Here is a 24714-nt window from a genome sequence, read left to right as displayed (position 1 = left end):
TTTGCATTACAAAAAAGTTATTTCACTCGAATCACAAAGATTGTTCTTTTGGCATATCAAAATCATTAATCTTTTTGGAACACGGAGTTGAAAAATCTATGGCACAACTACAGTCAAGCACAGTGACGTTCCTGGAGTATCAATGCAATCGAGCCAATTGATCTCCTCAAACACCAACAACATTGATGAAGGCAGTGACTTATTATCAACCATCGGTTCCACTCGTTTACTTTTATTTATACAAATAGTTTTAATTAAAGGACGAGTTTTACACATGTTTACTAATCAATCATATATTTAAAAATACTCCAATCAAACAAATCCTTAATTTGTCCTTTTAGGTGTGCAATTGCATAGATTCTCCAATCAATTCGATTCATTGAATGAACCTGGCTAATTAATCATAACCTAACGCTTAAATGAATTAATCAAATTCACAACTAATGCAATTAAATAAGCATTCTTTAATTCCCAATGCCACAATTCACAATCAACTCTTATATTTTTTAATCACTATTTAATTACTTCGATTTGATTTGGACATTCCACCGATTTATTTTCCATAATTTAATTGTACAAAATGTCAATTAATCTTGTCCTAGTATCTTAGATTAGAGTTAAGTTCTTTCCATTCTAAATGATAAGTCATTTAAAAAATATTATCCATGTGAAATTAATAAGTATGGAGAATTTTAAGCAACAATTTAACATGAATTAGAATCGAATTGATGTTAACACGTAGGAAACTATATATTTTTTTTGTTTCTTCAGTTGCAGCAAAGGTCTCCTACGATATATAAGGTAAGTAAATTACGCAGACTTTGCATGATAACCCTTTTGTATGGGGTATATATATATATATATATATATATGAAAAATCTCAAAGAAAATATTTAATGATAGACACATAATGGACTTATCAAAATGAAAATAATTATGTATGTTGATTTTTTTTCTTATATATATTGAGAATATTGTTTTTAGTTAAATTACATAAAATGGTTTTCAGTTTGGTTGTATTAAAGCATATTTTTTGATTATTAGGGTCAATTAACTGACACACTTTTAGAGGTTAATTTGCACAAACTTTAAAGAGATAATATATATATTCATACATTTTAAATGGTCACCCAATCAATGGACCATCTCACATGATGCATATGTGATTTTTTAAAGTGGAATGATAGACAAACTATTTGATTTCCTAGTTTGTGGAGAATAACGATTGAGTTTAAAGAAAAATAAATGAAAAGATTTCTTCAAAAGTAAACTTAGGAAAAATATAATGCATTTACGTTAACATAGTTGACTAAATTTTGAAAAAGATATAGAAAATACTATGACGATCATGTTTGAGCTAAAGTAAGATGAGCATCAAATTATGTTTTAATTAAAATATAGTCCACTGTTAAAACAATATTAGGTATTTTTTTTAAAAAAAAAATAAAAATAGATCCATTATCTTAACGACTTTTTTAGTACCGACCCCATAAATATAGAAGATGATAAATATAAATACACAGGCATTAGACCTATAGTAAAATAAATCACATGTCATCAGTTCTGATTATTACGTCAGATGTCATATATTTATCACTAGAATAAAATAAAAAAAATGCTCATAGCAAATATTCTATCAATTCAATATTTTTAAATTAATTATTATTACAAAAATTCATCGATTAATTTATCAAATTTGAAATTAGATAAATATACAAGAAATTATGAAAATAGTCATGTTGCTGTATCATGGGCACGAATTCGTGTGTCCTGAGGTTATAATACAGTGAAAGAGTGCTCGGTTTAATCTTTATCTACGGTATATTTCTAGAGTTTTTTTTTTAAAAATAGAATATATAAAAATTTAAAAAAAAAAATCTTAGATCATAATTTTAACTTTGCATGCAGTTCCTACATGTAAACTTTATTTTCATTCCCTACATGCAAAGTTTCATTTGCTTCAAATCCCTCATGCAAATTTCATTACCTAATTGTCCTTCAGATTTTGTAGGTACAAAAGTCCAAAAATAAATATAATTCCTGTTAAATTCAGCACTTTAAATTAGAATCCAGTATATTTTTATCAAAATTTAGCACTTTAAACTAGAATCCAGTATATTTCTATCAAAATTGGGCCCTCATATTTGTTAGGTATAAAAAAATCTAAAAATAAAAATAAATTCAGCACTTTAAATTAGATTTTAATATATTTTCTATCAAATTGAACATGACTTTTTCCCTACTTAATATAATTTCTTCTAAATTAAGCACAATTAAAAAAAATCTAATATATTCTCTATCCAATTGAGTATCATTTAAAAAAAATCTAATATATTTTTCATCTAATTGAAGTGGAAAAAAAGTTGTGCTCAATTTGATAAAAATGTACTGAATTTAAAAAAAATTATACTCATTTTTAAAGTTTTTATATATAAAAATATCAAAAATAATTAGATAAATTAGTGTCTATATATTTGACTAGGGAATAAAAATAAAGATTTTGATCAATAAAAATTACATACAAATTTATCCATATATAATCATATTAAGTACTTTTCAATGTATTATGGCGGCCAATGAAAATCCGATAATAAATATTAGAGACGGTGAATAAAGTTAAAGAAGTATTGTTTTTGAAAAATAAAATATTGGACTTGTGATATCTTGTGTGACAATTTAACCTTTTGCATTAAATGCTTCCTTTGCATTCCTTGGAAAGCAAAGCATCTCCTCAGGTTTTCTATGTAAACTGTATGAGAATCCATTAATGCCATTCCATCTCCCCCTCTCCTCCGCCTCCGCCTCATCTTCAGTTGCAGAGAAGAAGAAGAATGAGGCAGCTTTACACCCGAAGCCGAGGTCTCAGACGCCTCCTCTCCTCCATCGGAAGGCGTAGGAGCAAGGAAGAAAAGTGCAAGGAGGAGGACGCCTCCGCCTCCCCTGTTCCCGAGCCGCTCGACGAGAAACCGCCGGCCAAACCGAGCTGGAGATGCTTCTCCTACGAAGAAATCTACAAGGCAACCGACGGTTTCCACAAAGGTCAGTCTTTTAAAGTTCTCCGGCCATGTTCCGACCCGCATTGTTCTTCAAAATACGATCTTGGCTAGTGACTGCTGGGTTTCCGTCCGCAGATAACCTGGTGGGCAGAGGCGGGCACTCGGAGGTGTACCGGGGCGTGGCGGCGGATGGGCAGGCGATCGCCGTCAAGACTCTGATGCGGGATTCGTCGGACGAGCAGAGGGAGAAGGATTTCCTGACTGAGCTCGGCACCGTCGGCCACGTCCGCCACCCCAACGTCTCCTCCCTCCTCGGCTTCTGCATCGACCGCGACGAAGACCTCCACCTGATCTTCGAGTTCTCTTCTCGCGGCTCTGTCTCCTCCAATCTCCACGGTAACTTCAGCTCGAACCAAACACCACCCACGCGGCACGATCGACCTTCGATGGATCAAAAATCTGTCTTCTCGATGTACTTACAGATGAAAATTCACCGCCGATGCCTTGGAAACTGAGGTACAGCATAGCGTCCGGCGCCGCCAGGGGACTTCATTACCTGCACAAGCAATGCCGTAGAAGGATCATCCACAGAGACATCAAGGCCTCCAACATCCTCCTCACGACGAATTTCGAAGCTCAGGTAGCAACCGCTCGTCTCTTGCTCGCTGCTAAATCAACCATTAATGTCTTCTCCAGGCCAAACCCAAAAAGGAAATCCTCCGTCTCAGATTTCAGATTTCGGCCTCGCTAAATGGCTCCCCTCCCAGTGGACTTACCGCGCCGTCGGTCCGATCGAAGGCACATTCGGGTACACATCTGCAACTTCGAACTCAATTCCAGCTCAAATTAGCAATCCGATCAGATAAACAAAGTCGATGACGACATCCACAGGTGCTTAGCGCCGGAGTACTTCACGCACGGCATCGTAGACGAGAAGACCGACGTCTTCTCCTTTGGCGTGTTTCTGCTAGAGATCACATCGGGAAGGAAGCCGGTCGACGGCTGTCACAGAAGCTTGCTCAGCTGGGCGAGCGCCGCCAGCCCTTTTTCTTCTTCTGCTTTTTCTCATTTTTGATTAATTAACCAGCCGCTTTAATTTGCAGGCAAGGCCCTTCGTGAAGGATGATTCCACAATTCAAATGCTGGTCGATCCAAGATTGGCAGATGATTACGACGTGGAGCAGCTCAAAAGGCTCACCTTTTCAGCCGGCCTTTGCATCAGAGCTAATGCAGCTCTGCGACCTTCCATGACCGAGGTAAAATTTGCTACACTGATATGAGAAAGTAGGAAGCTTCACTGACTTTTGTCACTGCTTGTTTGCCTCTAGTCATCCCAAGCTTCCCTTGGTCCTCACAGATGACTGCCATTGTGTATATAAAAACCTATGTTGGTTTTGGCAGGTAATGGAGATCTTGGTAGGTGGCGAGATTTCACAAGATCGATGGAACATGCCTGAGGAAGAGGAGGAAGAGTTTTGGGGCTTCGATGATCTCGATGACGACGACAGTGATTGTCATACTGCATCTGCGAAGTCAACTGGAAGTTAGGGAACACAATTTTAGTAGTACTGATGTAGATAGTCATAGTTAGTAATGCTGTAAGGTTGATGCATTATCTTAATTTGAGTCGAGGCCTTCGATCACCAAATGCATGTCTGATTGCTGTAAAGAAGGAAGATTGAGGCTAGTGGAGCAGGATGTAGTAGTCTCTTTTGGATAGGAAAATAGGCTAAACAAGTGATACTAGTGAAGGCTAAATGATCAGTGGTGGTAGGTTTAAATGCCTACTCTGTCTGTTTGGAGAGAAAAGTTTACATATCTGCCACTTGGACATTAGTAGGAACTACTGCAAATTTCACATACAATTAACAACAAATCATAACAAGAGCACTAGTGTTCTTGCCAGTAGCTTGCCAGTAGCTGCAAGGGATTGAGAAAAGGTGATTCACTCATCCCTCATTGTCGATCCCATAGTGAAATAAATTGAGTAAATTATGGTAATTGAGTGGCCTCTCTAGGTGGAAGAGATTTTATTTTACAAGAGATTGTTTTCTTGGGATCCGATTCCTACTTTCACATGGTAATTTACGATCTAAGTACCAACTCGGCTATGCTCGTGGGGCAGTAGGTGATCAAACGTGACAAAACTGACTCGCTCACCCTAAATACCACTCACCGTCGGCTCCATTGTGAGTTGAAGAGAGTAAATCATGTTAATTGAGCGTCCTCGCTAGGTGGGAGAGATTTAAATTCCTAGGGGATTATTCCCTAGGGGATTCAATATCTATTCTCATGTGATAAACTGATAATCTATCATTCAAGTACTAACTCGGCTTTGCTTGCGGGGGTAACAGATGATTAAACATGTGGTAAAAGGTGACTCGTTCACCCTAAGTGCCCCTCATCGTCGACTCCACAACAAGATGAAGGGAGTAAATCATGATGATAGATATGCCTCTCTAGGTAGGAGGAATTTTATTCTCCAAGGAATTATTCTCTCAGGGATTTGATCTATGCTCTCATGTGACAATCTACCATCCTAGTACTAACTCGGTTATACCCATGGGAACAACAGATGATCAAATATGTGACAATCTACTACTTAAGTATCAACTCGGTTATGTTGATGGGATGGTAAGTGATTAAATATTGATGCAAAACGTGATAACGCTCATGCTGAGTGCCCCTCATCACCGATCTTATGGTGAAATGAATGGAGGTAAATATGACTGAGAGCCTCCCTAAGTGGGAGGGTTATTTGTTGCAGTTGCGACTCAAACTCTTACCCTTTGATGCAAGTCCACTTGGGTACCAACTCAGTATGCCGACCCTTAAGTAGGAGAGTTATTTACTATAGATGCGACTTGAACCCTTGCCCATTGATGCAAATTTATCACTTGGATACCAACTAAGTTATGCTCGGGGAGTACCAGGTGATCAAACATCGGAGAAAGATAATATCAACTAAGTTATGCCCAGGGAGCACCAGGTGATCATTGGAGAAGGTGAAGTTGTCACCTTAGCAACCCTTCCATGGTAGCCCCACACCTTTTGAGAGATGATAAATTACGGAGGACATTTGCTCTAGCACAATGGCCCTATGTATGGGAAAGTCAGATATCCAGTGAGACATTTTATATCCACTTAAAGTTGACTCTAAAATTTATTGGAATAATACTAAGTGATCAAACATATGTCAAAAAAGAGAATAACGCTCATATCAAACGGTTAAGCATCGTTGGCTTAGTTATACAACCAGATGATCAAACATTGTAGCATATGAGATGGTGATGATAGGCAATGCTGTGTCTATTTGTTGTTATTTTTTTTTCTAAAATTTGAAGTAATTTTGAGGTTTCAAAATCAGAGGACCTCGTAATTGCGAAACTAATGATATCTGAATCATACAAAGGACCACAAAATTCTAAGCTGTATGGATGGACCAAATGAATTCATCATTGTGTGTCTAAGTTGCCCTCTTAAAACTTGCAAAAATCTGATCTTCAGAACCTGCAAATAAATTTCAGTAACCGTCTTCATACATTAATTGGGTGGAGGACCAACAAATCTTAAATTCGAATATCATAACCAGAAACCAGTAGAAAAATTTAGGAACATGAATAACAATGTGAAATTAGAAACCTAGACGCAATGTTCACAGAAGAAAAAGTTATACCATGGGAAAGAACAGACCTGTTGCTGCTACTGCTGGTATATCATGTGAAATTAGAAACCTAGATGCAATATTCCTTTATTTGTTTGTATGAATGAAATAATATTACAAATGAAATACAGAAATATCTAAATGCTTAGTCATAGTTTACCTGTACATGGTAATGTATATATTACAGGAGCTTGTTGTTTATGTTACAACAAGTTGCTCTACTTAAATGAGTACAATTAGATTCACCGAAACTATATCAGCTTTAAAGCAATTTTTCCTTGCGTACATTTACTTACACAACTTGACAAAGGCATCAATACTCACCGTCTTCATAATCCTTCCTCCCAAAAACTCTTCGGATCGCAACACCTACAGCACCTAGCACTAGAAATGCAACGAAGATGTCAAAGCCACCACCCACACCTACTGCAATGCCTGGCCCTGGCGCAAAGAATGTGAAAGGTGACCAACCCCATCCACTGTAGAATGGAGCACCATAGCCATACCCGCAAAAAAACGGTGGTGCGATTGGGGGGTTGCCATAGATATTTGTCCTGAATAATGGCATCATCATTAGTCATTTCTGGTCCTTTAGTTGAAGTATCGTCGTGTTAATACCAAAGGTGATGTCTATTCTGCAGCAAAGTTTCTGTGGATACCCATATCAACGTACAAGGATACATGAAGTAAAGTCCGTGAAAACACAAAAGTACTAAGGAATAATCACATGTTATAGCTCATAGTCAAAGAGCAAATACAAATGTGATATCAGTGTGATATTCTGCCACATTACGTTACATATTCTCTATTTGGGGCAAAAGCAACAACAAGGTTAAACCTCTCCCAGTTGTGTTGTCATACAGTCTCGTACTTTTGCATAAAAATACCAACAACCAAGTCTCGGTGTTTCGTACTTTTGTATATTGGTGGAAAATCCTCTGGACCTGTCTAAATTATTTATCATTAGATCAAGCCACTCTTGGTTGACTACCCACTTATCAATGATGAGAAAATAATGATATTTTCCATATGATGTGCAAAAAAATAGACAGCTTTTGGGGCTAATTTGTCCTTGGTTCCAACTGTAATTCTCATAGTATCCTTAACTTGTGATCTCAGCCCCTAAACAGGAAATCTAAAGCAACGATCCCAAACTATTGCTGGGTCATTGTGAATTTGTGATTGTTCTAGAATGGTAAGTGGGGAAATTCTCAGTCTTGTGTGAGCTTTATGGATAAAGCTCATTTATAGGGATTCTCAGGAGTGCAGAACCTAAGGATCTTTGAAGCTATGTAACATCCTACCTCTTCTAGACAGCTATTCATGAACTCAATCGAGCTGCAGTTGTGAAACGAGCTTTTGCAGTCACATACAGAGGGTGTTTTCAATTTCTTTCTTGTCTATCATTTCATAACCAAATAAGTTCATCTCATTAACCCCATGTAAATGCAGTTTACTGTAAACCAATAGTAGTATATAAATAAAGTTTCTGAGCTCCGCTCAATTTCACTTCAAAAAAGAGCTTACTCGCACATAAATTATAGATGCTAATGACCAAGAACAGTCAAAGATGCACTAGAGCTGCTAGTAGTTCATAACCTAAATCCACCAAATTGGAGAATAGAGAATATACCAAGTGGACAATACTTGCAGAATCTAGTCAAAATTTCTGAGTAGTAGAGTAGTATATAGCCTGTAATACCATTGATTCTCAGTGAAATAATTCAACCAACATTCAATTGGCATAAAGGATCCCTCGACCAACTCAGGGAAATAGAAAAACAGCTTCTTTGCTGGGCGTAGACCTTGCAATTTAGCCAAAGCAAATAAAAAAACCACCTAGGGATTTCCAACGAGTCAGTCACTCTTCAATTACCTTGAGTTGTTAATCCGAAGGCCGGAAACCCTAGGAGCGACAGATCAGAAGGCCTGGCCGCCAACTCTGCCGCCAGACTTCGCAGCCGTCGCCACCATCGGATCCACACTACCCAGCGCAAGCATCCCAACCGCTAATGAGACCATCGCTAATTTCGCCAACTTCGCCAACTTTGCCTCGTTTTCCCCACTGCTCAGTAGAAGAAAAAGGAGTACAATAAGATTCACATCCAATTTGCTAAGCATCTCCAAGGATGGAAGACCTTGATGCGCCATCGCCGATGGAAGACCTGAAGGGCACCAGAAGGGTCCCGTGTAGCCTCTTGTAGTTGGGGAAAGGCGGGAGCAGGCTTCCAGTGAGGAAGGTACGAGGAGAGGATATTAAAGCCATGGATGGCTGAAGACTTCGGACTCTTGCCGCTGATAATGTAGAAGGGTTTAGGGCATCTATAACCTCTTCATATGAACTTTTTCGTTACCACCCTATGGGAGGGAGCTCCTTCCCACCTGCCAAGTTCACAATGGGAGCTCCCAAGAATTGTCCGAAGAGTCAATTCGCCCCCTCAGTGTCTCCGTCGATTTATCTTACGAAGAAATAAATCATGGAAGAACTAGACAATTGAATAATACATAAGAGAGAGAAAAGAGATTTTATTGTGAATTAAATTTTAATTTTATATTAAAAATTTCAAGACATTGTTATTGGTTTATATTGATTGATACGTATTAATGTTGTGAATAAATGTATGGGGAACGACTCTCTGTCACACATAGATTTATAGGAGATGTAAATTCAGGATTCAGATTACACTAAATCAAGTTGACTCATATGTGATCACGATATATACGTGTCAAATGCCAGATCATTTTTACTATAAGTTCAAATGCATAACTGATGTTAATAGCATATTCATAACCTCTCGGGTGAAATAACCGACTATGGTTAACATTTTGATCTGGATGGTAATGACCTTTAATCAACCATTTAACACCTCTAAAAGGTTGACGCTTTTATATAACGAGGTTAGATCTTGAGAAAAATGAAGAGAAGGGAAATGCAATAGCAAAATAGAGAATCCTCCACTTTTATTCTCCGTCTTTCTTCATTGCTGATTCATTTTGATCAGCAGTCATCCGATGATAGCACCTAAGTACATTCTCAGTTTGTCATGAACAATCAGTGTTAGATTGTGATAGTGGTTTCTTCGTGGTATCCTGAGAAATAGACACCTATTATAATCTTAAAGCAATGTTGGAGGATGACGAATCTATTTTAAGAAAATCGCATCAAACCTCAGTATCTTCTTTTTGGGTCTTGACAAATATCTCGGTTCCATGTCTTGGTGGACATTTCAGCCTTTGTTTTGGCAAACATCTCAATCTCTTATCTCAATCTCAGATCTTAGTAAGTCTTCCAAGCTACTCAATCATTTAGCTCATCTATCCTTGCTTGACGGTCTAAGATTATCTTCTTATATCACTCAACCAATAAATTAAAGTTGAATTTCCATTTCAATTTAATAATTTCTCCTCTATCTCCGATGTGAAAATTATCTAACAGTAATATGAGCAATCGATAAATTAAAATTGAATTCCGATTTCAATTCAATAATGATACGATGCATGATAGTGAGATCGGACAACAAACGTGGTCGGAAGTCAAGTCCACAGGGCGGTCAGAAGTCAAGCTCACGAGACAATCAAAAGTTAAGCTCACGTGGCGATCAGAAGTCAAGCCTACATGATGGTCGAAATCCGACCTACGTGGAGGTCAAAAGTTCGGCCTGCGTTGGGTTCAAAGGGCCAGATTACAGGATGGTCCTGGTCAGGCACAAGTGACATTCTGGAGTTAAGCCTATATGTCAAATAGGAACTCGGAAGGTAAGACCTACAGGTCAGGATTTATAGACTTGCGACACAGGATACACGGACCAAAACGTACAGGTCGGGATATGCAAACCAAGGATTACAGGGCAGAATTTATAGACTCGCGACACAGGATACACGGACCAAAGCGTATAGGTCGGGATATGCAAATCAAGAATTACAGGGCATGACTTGTAGATTTACGACATAGGATACATGGATCAAAGCGTACAGGTCGGGATATGCAAACCAAGGATTACGGGCCAGGACTTATATACTTGCGGCACAGGATACATGGACCAAAGCGTACAGATCGGGATATGCAAACCAAGGGTTACATGTCAGGACTTATAGATTTGTGGAATAGGATACATGGACCCAGGTGTACAGGTCGAGACACACAAACCAAGAATCGCAGAGCAGGATATGTGGACCAAAGACATACAGGTCGAGATATGTGGACTAGGGCTTACAGGCCGGGATCTACAAGACAAGATACGCAGAACAGGATACACGGACTAAAGACGTACAGGTCAGGATATGTGGACGAAGGCTTACAGGTCAGGGTAATATACGGAACATGGTCGTACATACGGGACGAGACTTAAGGAACGATAAGCAAAGACCTCGATTGGCAGGGCGGTAGACGCAGATCTGGACCTATTGAGATAGACTGAATATCAAATGTAGGGCGGGACATACAGATTTAGATTTGTGAGATAACAAACACAAGCCGGGGAATGTACCAGGGAAGGCAAGTCTGGGCATACGGGTCAAGATTTATAGGTACGAAGGGCCAGTCTAAGGTTAACATACCAGAGTGAACAGACACTATGCGACAATCAAGCTAGAGAATCGTAACAACCCGTCAGAGAATAATCACCACATGTCAGGGAATATGCTAACGGTCTGTGACTCGTTGCCTCCTGATTCCTCCTCAGACCTATAAAAAGATGTCACGTGTCATTCACCGTCAGACAAATCCTAACACCCGATATTCCCTGACACTCGTCCGACTCCAGAAACATCCACTGTCATATAAAAAGGGAGGTTTTGTCTCTACACAGGTACACTCACTCATCTTTTCATTCTCGTCTTTTACTTTTCGTCCTTTCACTGTGCTTTTGGGAAAAAAGTACCTGACTTGAGCGTCGGAGTACCTGAGCCAGAGACTTTTTCCCTGGTTCTTGGTCTCTAACACAGAGGGAGCTTGTCTGAGTGTGCGTAGAGCCCTCGCGTCATCGTCCCCGTCACCACCCCCGGCATCCGCTCGTAAGAACCCTTCCGGTAGGTGCAAGATCAACCAGGCGTCTCGACGACTTTCCGTCAATACCATCGACAGCGCAGTCAACCTCTGTCCGACTCAACTTTCGGACGGGATCAAATAATTTCTCCCCTATCTCACCGATATGAAAATTATCTATATACCGATCCTTCGTTATCGTTTATTCAAGAAATAGTTATAAAAAAAGATTATAAATTAAACAAATAAGATCGAAGAAAGAATCCAAAGCATTCAACACAGAACTGTACATGAATCATCACCACTCCAATTACATGTTTAATCAGCAGAGAGAAAGATAAGGAGAAGGAGAAGGCGGCCACAACCCTGATCTCTAAGTTGAATCCGTTGGCTCTTTGTCGGAGGTTGTCTCCGGGCTTTGACCAGGTTGACCTTCATCCTGCAGCGAGATGACCGTCTCGAATGCTCCGACCAGAGCCCTCACCTTGCTCTTCCTCTTCTCCAACAGTTTGCTCCAGGTCTCCTCGATCACGTCGTTGCTCACCTTCTCCTCTTTCTTCTTCGCCTGCAAGAACGTTGGCTTCTTAAACACCATCAGCGTCGGCGCCGCCTCCCCTCCGTTCTCATCTAGCGCCGCCCTCCTAGACTCTGCCCGCGCCGGCGCTGGAGCCTTTCTGGCATGATCTGCCTCGGCCTCAATCTTCTCCATAGTTGACTCTGCCGCCGGAGATACGTCGCTTCCAGTCTCCTCGACATCGACCGCGCGCGGTTCAGGCATCGTTAAATTCGCGCCTTCTGTTTCATCTCGGCGAGGCTGTTCGATGCTCTCATCAGCCGGCGGTTCCTCGTTGGAAATCTCAAGCACTCTGCTTCCGTCGAGATTTTGCTCCGGCGAACCGTGCTGCTCTGGTCGTTGAGATTCTAAGTTTATATTCTCTTCTTCGATGGCTTCGTCAGTCTCAGTGAGTACTGTTTCTTCCTTGGTTTCGGCTTTTCCCTCGACGATGCCATTGCACTCACCGGAGACATGGCTTTCCGAGGAAGTGACGACGAGATGAACTGGGTCAGTTGTAACCGACGGCTCCTCGATTGATGCTGCCCTTCGGGTAGCGTCGGCCACCGAAGTACTGGACACCTTTTGTCCGGCCACGACGTTTCTCGCCGGACTACGCACCTTCGCGGTCGATTGAGCCCCGCCAACGCCGGCCCTCGGAGCTCTGGTCGCTTTCTCCGATACGCTCCCTGGCCTTGAAGACGCTACAACCCGCGAAGCGGTGGAAGTGGCAGGTTTCGGCGTCTTGTCTTTGGCGGTCGCATTCGTCCTCGACGGCGATTTAAGAGGTTGGCGTGACGGCGACGGAGGCTTCTCCGCCGGCTTTCTAGCTGCACCCGGAGTACGCGATTTATTGGCGGCTGCGGGTACGGCTGCAGTTTGCGGTGGGGTACGGGTTCTCCCAACTTTGGCGGCGCTGTCGGTGGCGGATCGAATCAAAGGCTTGTGCTGCGGCGTAACAGTCGTCTCCCTCTGAGGCGAACCCAAGGCCGACGGTTTGGCTGCGCGCCGCCGGTGAATCTCATCGGGACTGGTTTGAGACGATGAGATCGACGTAGTCTTCTTCAGGTGAGCGCTTGCTCTCGAGGAAGCCATGCCAAGTCAACTACTGTAGGATCGAAATATATTCCGAAAAATTACTCGGATTTGCAACGCAAAAAATCGAAAACTTTCCGTAACAAACAAATCAATTAGAATAATTTAAAGAAAAAGTAAAGAAGAAGACGATAAGATATATATCATCAACAATTCTTTAAAAAAAAAAATCTCTCCACAGAATCTATCAGTAAATCAATAAATTAGAGGAATATCATAATCTTTGCACCTGGAGAGAAACGATGATGAATCCATGATCCTCGAAGCGAAAGGGGATTTTTAATTTGCAGATTGTTCGTTAGTTTTGTTGTGGGCGAGAAGGAGGAGAGAAAAAGTCGGGCGGGCTGTTTCCAACGCCAATCTGTTCAACGATCGAGGGGATCGGACCGGGTCAACGTTGGACTTTTAGTTTTTCTCGCATAGAAAAAAAAGTGGTTGACTTCACTCTCTGCGCCAAGTTAATTATTATTTTAAAAATAATATTTAATATTTATAATTCTGATTTGTTAATGATTTTTATATAAAGGGTAAAACGGTCATTTGAAACTTTTAGGAGTATTTTTTTAAGAAACAGCAAACTATGGGGGCGATTTTGTCTAACTAATATTTTTCCCGAAAAAGTTAAATTTATCTCGATCTCTTCCGCTACGAACATCCTTCGTGGGCCCCCGAAACCCTCCGGCGCTGAGTTCCTGAGTCGAGTACATGGGCGACGACCAGGGAAAGCCCTCCGCCGTGATAAGAGACGGCGAGGTCTCCGGCGTGCTTCCGGAGGCCAGCGCCTTCTCTGTACACTACCCGGGATACCCTTCCTCCACCGAGCGCGCCATCGAGACCCTTGGTGGCCTCGCCGAGATTGCTAAGGTATTTACTTCGCTTAAAGCTTCGATCTTGAGAGGTCTGCATTTCTATACTTCGCCGGTTGTAGATGTGCTTTCCTTGCCATTAGGCGCGGAGCTCGGAAACTTCTAATTTGGAGCTTCGCTTTCGCCCCGAGGACCCCTACTCTCACCCGACCTTCGGCGAGATTCGTGCATCGACGAGTCTGCTCCTCAGGATCAGGAAGACTAGGGGCGAGGAACAATCGCACTCCAGCGGGGCAGGAGAAGGCGGGCCCGTAGTGGAACCGACGGGAGAAGAGAGTCTTTCGGCAGAGATTGTTTCACGGGTGAATCGTGCTTATACTTTTGAAGGTGGGTCTTGCCTCTAGTTCAGCCGTTTATTTATCTCTGGAAAGGACAAGTTTTGTTTGCTTTTTTTTTCTTCTGGTATTTATGCTTAATATCTGGGTGGTGCTGCAGGAATGATAGATTACCAGTATGTTATCGGCGTTCATGCTGCTGAAGCAAGAGGAAAGAAGCGACCTTGGACGTCTGATGAAGAACCAGAACTAGGTAATGCTAATTGATCTTCTTGAATTTAACTTATCATACATACAATTAGATATCGTTTTCCCTCTATCCAAATTAACTCTTTGTTGCTAATTCCTATAGTCTAGTAGTTGACCATTCATTTTTTTTTAATACAGAACAGGATGGTATTGTTGACATGGATGGAACAGGTGTGATGATGTTAGTTCCACCACTATTTTCACTGAAAGACAGGCCAGAAAATATAGTGTAAGATAGTCTTCTTGTAATTATGTATCACTTACCCTCGTTCTTTATTGACAAAGAAGTATTTGCTAGCTTACTCATTTCTGTATTCCTGTCCCATATGAGGCTCTGTATATGACTACTAGGACAAGTTGCAATTAGCTACTATCATTCTTTGCGGCTAACAGTTTTCTTTCATGATTTAGCTATATTAATGGCATAGAACATGGATGGATAACTTTCCATGTATTTAAATTTGATTTTTGATTTATCAAAATTCATGCAAATATCTCCTAATGATGTTGTACCCAGCATTTGGTTTGCTAAAAAAGAACATAAATTGTTTTTTTTTTGTATGGAACTGCATGTTATTGTTTTTGTTTTATTCTTGCAGTTTTTCCTTTAAGAACCATTTTTAATTTCTTATATACTGTATATCCTAACCATTGACTTGCTCCTACTTCACATGCTATTTGACGCCAGAACTAATTCTTTTGCAGTTAATGCTATCTCATTCTATTTTTTTTCGTGATGGCATCTCTAGCACCCAATGCTTATATATTTATGGAGTTAGATATCCTAGCTTATATCTACTCTATAATGATGCAGGCTTAACCCACCAGCAAAATTGTTCTCCAAGAGCATTCAAAAGGGAGTCATGGAACATAAGTGGGAGGTACCTTCCCTTGGATTTCAGTGCCAAACCATATTTAGTGTTTATATACATATACACATCATTATTGACTGTTCACATTTCATTATTCATGCAAATCTCACTTTTGCAATGCTATCCAAAATCCTTGATGACTGATATTAGCATTCATGCACAATCGTGCATCACTCCATAAGGACATATAAGAAAAGACCATTTGAAACACTATAGCATGTCTGAATGAGACTTATGGTTTAATTGTGTTGACTCTCAGGTCCAGTGATACCTGATGAGAAAACTTTTCTGTGAATGATATAATAAATTTGTGCATGCTTAATTTCACTAATCATCTCCGAATGGAGTGCAATGAAAACCCTGAAGAATAGGGAAATAGCAAGCACCCTCTTTCATTTTTACATAACAATGCTGTCAACAATGTTGTCAAGGGGGGCCAAGTAGTCCACGATCAACATATACAAAATATCCTATACTTTTTTTTGTCTTTTCATGACAATAGAATGAATAGATAGAATCATGAGATTGCGCAAAAGGGTACAAAAAAAAAAGTTTATTGGTTGTTTTTGTTGGGGTCAAAATTGATGTGACTTTCAAATTGATTAAACACTTCAAGTTGTGGCTTATGAATCCTTGAACATCCTTTCTGATTTTTTCTTTGATTGTTTCTTAACCATCACATATTCTACTAAAGGTTTACTGAAGCTTGTTTTATACTTCTGTGGTATTATCTTCCAAATTGTAGCTTTCCATGGTTTTTTTACCCCACATATTAGTCTGACTTTGATCTTCCATGCCTTATGCATATATCTCTTTGTTATTAAATGTGTTTTCTTATTTTTGCAGATGTACATTGAGCCCTGTCTTGCAATCCCTTTTGAAATAGAAAATATCCTTTTGGACATTTGCCTCTTTATGTTACATAGGAACTTGTATGGCAATTCACCTTCTTGTGTTTTCTATTAAACTGAATTTGACTTGAGAATACTTGTTAGCAATCATTTTGTTGGAGCCTACATGTGGTTAGTAAAAAGCATTTTCTTTTTAGTCATTGTTATTAGATAAATAGATTCTTGACTAGGCAAGACAGGTCATCCTATAGAAGAAGACAATATATTTGCTTTTAAGGCCTGTGTTTACAATGCTTGCTTATTTGTGATCGCTTGATTACCTATTTATTTGGTGTTTCTTCAGCTTGAAATGATCTTTGAATAAGTTTCCATATCCAGTGTACCATTTGCTTGGATATGCTTTAACATACAAATCCTGATCCTGATCTCGATTTGGCAAACCATGAGTGAACAGAATGTGCCTTTAATTCTAGTTCGTTTTCAACTTCACGGAGTCACTAGATGAAATTTGATAACAAATATGGTTCTGAACTGAAACTCAAGAGACCTTTTAATACATCTGTATAGTGATGTGGATATTGACATTCCAAAGCTGAAGTTAAGGATAATTAGCTTCTGTGATTGTACATGTTTAGATCATCTGACTTATTGGTGGCAACAAGTCATGCGCTGACCTCGGGCGCCCCACACGACCAGTCCCACAGTCATTCGTAGAGACTTTTTTTTTGTCTTTTGAACAGTGACCATTGCATAGGAACCTTGTTAGGAATTGACCTCTAGACCTCTTGGAGTCTTGGTGGCAATGCCCCATGCAGTAATCATCTCTCCGTTTTGTGGAGACTAGACCATCTAACTTATTGCTTTTATTTGATCTATCTCTTCAAAGTTGGGGATTTTGTTAGTCAAAATACTTCCCATGATTTCCATTGCATTCTTTCCTTTTCTTTTTGTCATCCTTAAGGTTCATAAAAATTCCTAAATTGTTTAACTGGGAAGATCACATTTCAAAAGACACAATTGAATGGGAGTGCCAGTTTGCTGTATCAAATCTTTTCAAAGAGAAACCAATATGGCCTAGATGGTCACTTTATGAGCGCCTACGGCATGATGGCCATCAGGTTTCTGCAAACCATCTGAAAAGGTATTTCTTTTCTTGTTTTCTAAAACATTCTTCACAATAGACTAGAATTATTGAGATGGCAAGATGATTCTCATATGGCTCAGTTTAAAATTACAGTTTATCTTGTGCTCGTTGTGTACGATGCTTTATATTTTGCTGTTATATTTTCATTATGATATGTGATTATGACATTTTTTTAGCATTTTGTTCATGATTTCTTGATATTCTCAGGCTTCTCTTTAGAGCTGGATACTACTTCTCTACTGGACCATTTGGACGTTTCTGGATCAGAAAAGGATATGATCCTCGCATTGATCCTGAGTCACGGATGTAAGAAACATTCCTTTTTCCCTTAATTTATGCTTTTTTCTTTCCATGAGGATACAAAAGACTTTATACTGTGTTCTATAAACTAACTGATAATTTCAACATCATATAATATACCTTTTGTACTTCTCAACTACTTGTCAGACATGAAAAATTCTTGCTAGTTTGTGGATGGAAAAAAATATCGTATGCAATAGCTACTATTACAGCATGTATCTACTTTTAACTTTGTGTATTCATGTCATTCATAAGCATAGTGCAGTAGGTTGATTGGAATTGTAATAGTTTTTTTTTCAAGGCTTTTTGATATGCCTGTCAATCTCATGTTCTTTCTTTTAATATGGTTTTGGTATTATCCTTGCTATTAGCTATCATTTCATGTGATGCTACATGGAATTCTCTCTTATCCATGTACATATCTTAATCTTTGAACTACGACTCTCAAGTGGTAATCTGTGAGCTTGATTTTAATTTTTTCATCTTGTTACAGGCCTTTTGTTTGGATGTCAAGTCATTTGTTACACTACATGATTGTTGTTAATTATTTGCAGTTTGCCCTTTTCCTCGCTGTTGTTCATTGTGATTAAGAAGACAATTTACCTTTTCTCCTATTTTTGATCCCGTCTTCAGAATCTTCTGAATTATGTGATGTGCATTTATTGCCCTAAGAATTAATGATAAGTTGCAATACTCGTCATACACACGAACTTGCCCTTCTGTTTGATAAAGGCCTTGTTATGGATATATTTTTTTACATGTGTCTAGTGAATGTCGCGGTATCCCCGCGAAGTAGTTGTTTCCTTATATGGATTTGTTAAATGAACTTCAAAGGGCATCTAGTTAACTAATTAACAGTGTTGTAAGTCTATTTTTTTTCTTCTTCTGAATTTATTTTTTCTATTGCCTTTCTTGTTCATCTGCTGGATATTCTTCTCATTTGTCAATATGTCATATTCCTTTCAACAGATTCCAGAAGGTTGATTTTCGAGTGCCTCTGCAATTAAGATGTTCTGAGATTACGAGTTCAAAAGCTGAGTGAGTTTTATCTGTCCATGCTGGATTTTCTCTAACTACTGTTATGATTTATTGCAATTATATTAATTTTACTTGAGAGAAGCATGATAGATCTCCCTAGTTCAGTGGTTAAGGTAGTGGAATCTCCATAATTCATGGATATTCTGATTTTTTGGAGATTGGTAGCTGCTGTTCAAAAATGAGATTTTGAGAGGAAGCTGAATTTGCAACATCCTAGAATAATTGTAGAACAAGTAAAAAAAGTTTCATAAAATTCAGGATTAAATCATTGTTGAAACAGCATCTTCTGCTGAAATAGTCAATTTTTGGATGAAGTTTATTCAGCATCATCAGACTACCATTATATCAATTTGTAACTTTGTATATAGCTAAGTAGTCCATATCTGCTAGAAAGGACACTTTTTTTCTATGATCAAGCTTACTTCAACTTTCTATATCTAATTGAACATTCTAGCAGCTTCAAGCTTGCTAGCTGAAGTGTTTACCAAGTCCAATTTTAACAAATTATTTGGGTTAGTACAATACTTTTCAAATTGCCCCGTAGGATGTTTCCTAACAGATCTCAACTTTGTAAAATCCCACAACTAGTAAAACAATAATCAAAGTTGGTTTTATATCCATGGTCTTCCTAGCAGTCAAAGCAACGACTTATTCATGTAAAGATACATATGCATCTGAATGCGTACCTGTACCTCGATAAGTTGTTGATTTTTCTTCTTGTTGGTTAGTGAAAAAAAATTTCCCTATACTTTATAATTTGGTAGGATTGAACATGCACCAAATCCGACACAGAAAGAGCTTTGCCACTTTCAAGTATGGCCTTCTAAGACTTTCACTTGCTTGCAACTCGCGGAACTAGATGATGACTATATTCAGCAAGAAATAAGAAAGCCTACACAACAGAAAACATGTACAGTAAGTTTTGTCCTCTGTTTTTTTTTGTAAGTTAATGTTTGTGGATATATCATTAATGATCATTGTTAAATTATTCTTGAGATGGCAAGTTTGGTAATCATCCTTTAGAGTTCAAGTAAAATTCATGCTAGCCTCTTCAAAAGAAAACTTGTATTTGGAAAAGGTGTATCTAGTAAAAACATTACAGAACTCAAATATTATCATGTAATTATTATTTATAAACATCAGGATTTTGGAGTGTAACTGATGAATCATGTAACTGATATTTGATGAACTTACTAGTCGGATTTGAATTAATCCTCTTCCTCCACTGTGTATGTGATTAGCAAATGATGGTATATTTATGGTTTTGTCCAGTTAGAACAAGTTTGAAACTTCAATTAAGGAGACAATTGCAGAAACTAAGGTTTTTAATTAATCAGAACTAAGGTTAAATATATGAAATGTAAATTTAGAAATTAATAAATGAAAAAAAATGATGTTTGCACTAGACAGATTTTAACATCTAAAATTCTTCTTCTAGAAACTTTCTACTGGACATCTAAAAGAATGTTTTTTTACCTTTTTTTTTTGTTTTGTTTTTGTGCAGGATGAATCAGGTTGGTTTTTAGGTTCAATTCTAAGAATCCTGAGATTACATGTGAGTCTCCAGTACCTGTCGGTATGTCCAAATAAAGCTGCAGCAGCGGAGTTGATAAATTATACACGTGAACTTCTAGCAAAGTGCAAGACTGGACTTTCGATCAGAAAAAAGAAGCCTAAAGTTGCAAAAGAGGATCAACTTGTAGAGAAAGGTTTGCCTTTTATTACATTGAGGCCTTATTGAATTGATCACTTTATTTTCTGGTGGAATATTGTAATCTATGTTATTACTTACAGATACCAATTGCTTGGCTGAGGTGAGATCTACCCCATGTAATGATCAAGGGCATGCAAATCAGGATGCTCTGGAGAATATTTATACCGACAATGAAGAGGAGGAAGAATTCGATGGATATGAATCACCAACCCTGGTATATCATTATCTTTGGTTTTTCCGTGTACTTGTGATTATGATCGTTTATTACGCTAATTATCTGTGTGAAATTTCTGGCTATAGGCACGCGAAGGTGGCATCTTCCCTGATAATGGTATCGCTCTATCCCCTAAGACTAAAGTCTTTTACTTCTAATTCTGATTTACTACACCTAATACTGATCATCTTCATCTTCTCCCGCCAAAATCTACCTAAAACTTGCATGTTCAACAGTTTGAATCTAGTAACTATGATTGAAACTAGACGCTTCTCATTCAAATATATGATCCGTAGTCGTAGTGGTGTATTTCTCTATGTTATGGATACAAATAATTTTGCTATAATTGGGAGTTCCTATATATTAAACAGATGAAATGGGAGAGGAAGTACCAAATGCTTACTTGGAGGAGCTCTTGCGGGGTTTTCCATTTAACAAAAGAACTGAGTATCAACAGCCCGACAAAGTCCTAGGTGCCGACGGCGGCAGCGATGACGAATACCAGATATTTGAACAAGACAGTGATGACAATGAAGATCTATTTGCTGACTAGGGGGTTTCTCTCTTCTTACAACACCACCGTGTAATTACTTAGCTTCTCTTCTTTCATTCAAAAACAATCATATTGGTTTTTCTTTGTATCACATATAATGTTTATTCTAATCCAAAGCTGAAATTAGAGACAATCCTTATGCAAAATTGTGATCGGTTTTTAAGTTGTTTTTTCGGCAATTTATTAAACCATGTGAGCAAGTTTTTATTATTATTCATTTCACATACTCGATCGCATAGTTTCAAAATACTTAAATCGCAGTGTATTTTCAAAATACCCTTTCTTTTGTTCTTTAGGTTTTGATCTTGGAGTGATTTGGAGTTCTTTTAACTTAAAAAGGTCAAAAATATGCACCGAAAGGGGGGACTTTCTCTAATTGTACCTCTCGCATTTTTCTTTTTCTTCTATTATCGAACCACTGGGCTGATTTAGATAGAGTGGGTTCGTTGGGAAAATTTTCGATGGTGTGATCTTACGGATATGGAGAGAGGTACATATAAATACACGAAAATGGAGCTGTTGTCGCAGTCGCCAATTTTGTTCGCCTGGAGGCTGCGCACATTGTTGCGGGTAATTGCTACTCCATGCAACCTCTTCAGGCGCTTTGCTACTCTTGCCCAGCGATTTCAGGCAACGCTGCAACATTGTTCTCTATGCAACGACATGGAGAAGGTGTTCGGCATAATGTCAGAACCAAATACTACTCATATTGGCATAAGACTGCTCCATCGGTCTCCGCGCCTCGTGTTTGACAGATATTTATCGCACTACTCGAGCTTTTCAGAATGCTATCCTCTTGTTAAAATCCCCATTTGAAAATGCTTCCACACTTAACAATCGACGAAGTTCGTCATCCCAATGGTCACCCATCAAAAACCCAACGAATCATGGTTTCTAGATCTTCATTAGCTTGGAAGACTTAGGAAGAATTTGGCAGGAAGCATCCTCTTCATTGGTAGTTCTGATGTAGCTAATAGTTCATTGCTTCTCAAAAATCAAGCATGGTCAATGGTACCCAATTTGAAGATATTATGTCTTGCTTCAAGTTACATCACATTTGTTTTTGTCTGAAATTGATTGAAATTGATGAAAATATACTGCTAATGAGGTGGACTACGTTGGTTGCAAGGGGACCTTGAAGTGGGAGAGTCTAAAGTTTCAAGTTAGCCGGCCAAGTCATAGAAGACAAGGGGAGAAGGAAATTTTAATAGACGGGTCAGGGATGAGTCTCGGTGCAGTCATTTCGATACTCAAGTTAGTTCGAGGCTAAATCCAAATAACCGTGAAAACAGTGATAATGAATAGTAAAAACGTTGAAGAGCTTACCTACGTGTGGAGAATGGACTCCTTATATAGTACCTTTATCCTTGGCCCATGTAACAAGGCATCTCATCATGATAATGTAACTCCTAATGTAATTTGTCTTATCCTCATGCCTAATGGTACATAGTAGTTCCATCATAGGGATGGTATAGATGTATCCAGTATGGGTTGCAAAGATATATTTCATGGATTTTTTGACAAACTCTTTCGTGGCATTAAATGAGACAATGGACTGATGGACTAAACGGATTAACAGGTCTTTAGTTGATATTATTTAGTAGTGCACACGTGTCGCTTAAGAGAAAGCCTTGTGTGCCCGAAAATGAGAAATTTGAATTTGGATTGGGTCTTCAAAGGCTTTGAGGTCTTAATGGGCCTCCGATGATGTTTCTTCGGCGGAGTCAACCTTGTTGGAGTCCGATCAAACCTGGTGCACCACCATATCTGATCGACTTTGGGCGGATGAGCGTTCGTGAGGTTTTTGTAGGGAGGTAAGTCTTTTAACAGACTTAGAGCGATGTTTGATGACTCAACTACCCAATAGGTCTTAATCGCTTGAAGGCTTAGGGAATCTATTTTGTGGCACGTCCGATCGACTCTAGAGAGCTATGCCTCTTAAATGTTCGATTGGAACCATCCGATCGGTAATGTCAAGAGAAACTTCTCGTGTGCTCATCAGGGGACTTGGGATGCTTGGCTACCTATGTTGGGCTTCGTGGTCATTACAAATGTCTACTTGGCTTCATCCGATTGAGCTCTAGGGAACCATGCCCCTACTCCTTCTGAGGGTTTGGCTTGTCCCTGCGATTAATGTCATTTCACTATCCGTACTCTAAATCGTCATACTTGAGTCTTGAAAAGGGGTGTGCCATATGTCATAAATGTGAGGTAAGGCACACACAAGTATTTATAGTAGTAATGATTATGTCATCCCATCCTTAATAAATGCCATTAGAAATCTTTCGACACGTGGACAACGTATGCAAAAAGTGATATATTTGAAGCGACAGATAATTGTTGGGATTCGAAGCAACGATCGAATATTGGGCTTCAACGACTGTGATCTCATCTAATCTGGCTGCTTTAGACAGGTTACAGCTTCAGCTTATCACATCATAGTCCAAGTTGAAGTAGGAGAGCATACAGAGGCGATGCACATTGTCTGATTTAGATAAAAAGACTGTGGAAGCTAAGGTTTTAACCTCCAAACTTAACAAGCTCACCCTAACCCATGAGTCTGAGCTAGCGAGTAAAATAGTCAAGCTGACGACCAAAAAGGCTAAGCTGGCTTCTCTTAAAGCCGAGATGGAAAGTTATAAGATTGGGGAGGCCGAGCGTTGGGAAGCCAAGAGAGTGGAATACCTTTGGTCCTAGGACTTCAACAGGCATTTGAGCCAAAGAATAATAAAGATGTTTTGATTTGACATGGAAGGCACCCTCAAGCAGTTGAGAGAGGTTGGTCATCTCACTATCGAGCTCTCGCTAAAGTTTTCCAGCCTTCAGAAAATTTACGATGACATCCTTTACGATGTCTTCCCCGATTTCTCTTAGTACCTAATTATAAAAACATTCTTTCTTTTTTATTGTAAAAATGTAATGAACTTTGCCTTTACAACTTAGTTTGTTTTTGGTAACTCATATTTTTGTTATGCGTTTATTTTGATGTTGCACCCGCTGGAGTGTTTGCCAAGTATAATGATGATAATATTAGATGAGAGCCTTATGCGAATCACTTAGTGAGGGTACAGACGAATTCCCTATTGTGCGTCTAGGCATGAATGCCAACTGACTATCTTAGTGAGAATGCTGGCTTCAGCCAACCAACACTTTGCAGTAGGGTTGAGTCCGTGTTCTCCAGCTTTAGCATAGAGTGAGTGGATGAATATCTTAAGGCTGAGCAATCGGCTTAGCATTTTGATGTCGAGCATGCGACTAAGAGTGAATTATGATCAATTTTCCAGGTATAACTATGATAATCGATCGAGCGCTCAGATGCTGTAGAGTCGAACGAGTAGGGACACTG

The 24714-nt window shown here is 39.1% G+C and overlaps 3 protein-coding genes and 1 long non-coding RNA gene across 6 annotated transcripts; 2 read left to right on the top strand and 2 right to left on the bottom strand.

Annotated features, from left to right (window-relative positions):
- Window positions 1-2737: 2737 nt before the first annotated feature.
- LOC122007787 (probable receptor-like serine/threonine-protein kinase At5g57670) lies at window positions 2738-4742 on the top strand. The gene is made up of 7 exons (XM_042563314.1): window positions 2738-3039; window positions 3132-3392; window positions 3479-3636; window positions 3725-3804; window positions 3888-4023; window positions 4100-4252; window positions 4398-4742. Exons 1-7 carry the CDS (start codon window positions 2832-2834, stop codon window positions 4542-4544), a joined length of 1143 nt encoding a protein of 380 aa, XP_042419248.1. The 5' UTR covers window positions 2738-2831; the 3' UTR covers window positions 4545-4742.
- Window positions 4743-6730: 1988 nt separating this feature from the next.
- On the bottom strand, window positions 6731-9122 carry LOC122010329. 3 transcript variants are annotated; one of them, XR_006119851.1, is made up of 3 exons: window positions 8799-9122; window positions 8537-8725; window positions 6731-7604 (listed from the first exon to the last, which is right to left on the bottom strand). It is a non-coding gene; the product is annotated as an uncharacterized LOC122010329 (long non-coding RNA). The 3 variants fall into 3 exon arrangements; XR_006119853.1 differs by having other exon boundaries at window positions 6733-7309; XR_006119852.1 differs by having other exon boundaries at window positions 6737-7214.
- Window positions 9123-11942: 2820 nt separating this feature from the next.
- LOC122007786 (DNA repair protein XRCC1-like) lies at window positions 11943-13656 on the bottom strand. The gene is made up of 2 exons (XM_042563313.1): window positions 13522-13656; window positions 11943-13305 (listed from the first exon to the last, which is right to left on the bottom strand). The coding sequence occupies exon 2, from the start codon at window positions 13290-13292 to the stop codon at window positions 12018-12020; it is 1275 nt and encodes a 424-aa protein (XP_042419247.1). The 5' UTR covers window positions 13293-13305; window positions 13522-13656; the 3' UTR covers window positions 11943-12017.
- A 279-nt stretch (window positions 13657-13935) lies between these two features.
- On the top strand, window positions 13936-21507 carry LOC122010328 (general transcription factor 3C polypeptide 5-like). The gene is made up of 14 exons (XM_042566819.1): window positions 13936-14156; window positions 14242-14485; window positions 14594-14686; window positions 14821-14911; window positions 15497-15563; window positions 16401-16443; window positions 17375-17546; window positions 17757-17855; window positions 18819-18887; window positions 19652-19802; window positions 20392-20596; window positions 20682-20815; window positions 20902-20932; window positions 21187-21507. Exons 1-14 carry the CDS (start codon window positions 13998-14000, stop codon window positions 21366-21368), a joined length of 1740 nt encoding a protein of 579 aa, XP_042422753.1. The 5' UTR covers window positions 13936-13997; the 3' UTR covers window positions 21369-21507.
- The last annotated feature ends 3207 nt before the right edge of the window (window positions 21508-24714 follow it).

This window comes from Zingiber officinale, chromosome 8A, assembly GCF_018446385.1.
Source record: "Zingiber officinale cultivar Zhangliang chromosome 8A, Zo_v1.1, whole genome shotgun sequence".
NCBI classification, from domain to species: Eukaryota; Viridiplantae; Streptophyta; class Magnoliopsida; order Zingiberales; family Zingiberaceae; genus Zingiber; species Zingiber officinale.
The sequence above is the reverse complement of the archived record's forward strand: the minus strand, read 5'-3'. Positions and strand labels throughout refer to the sequence as shown.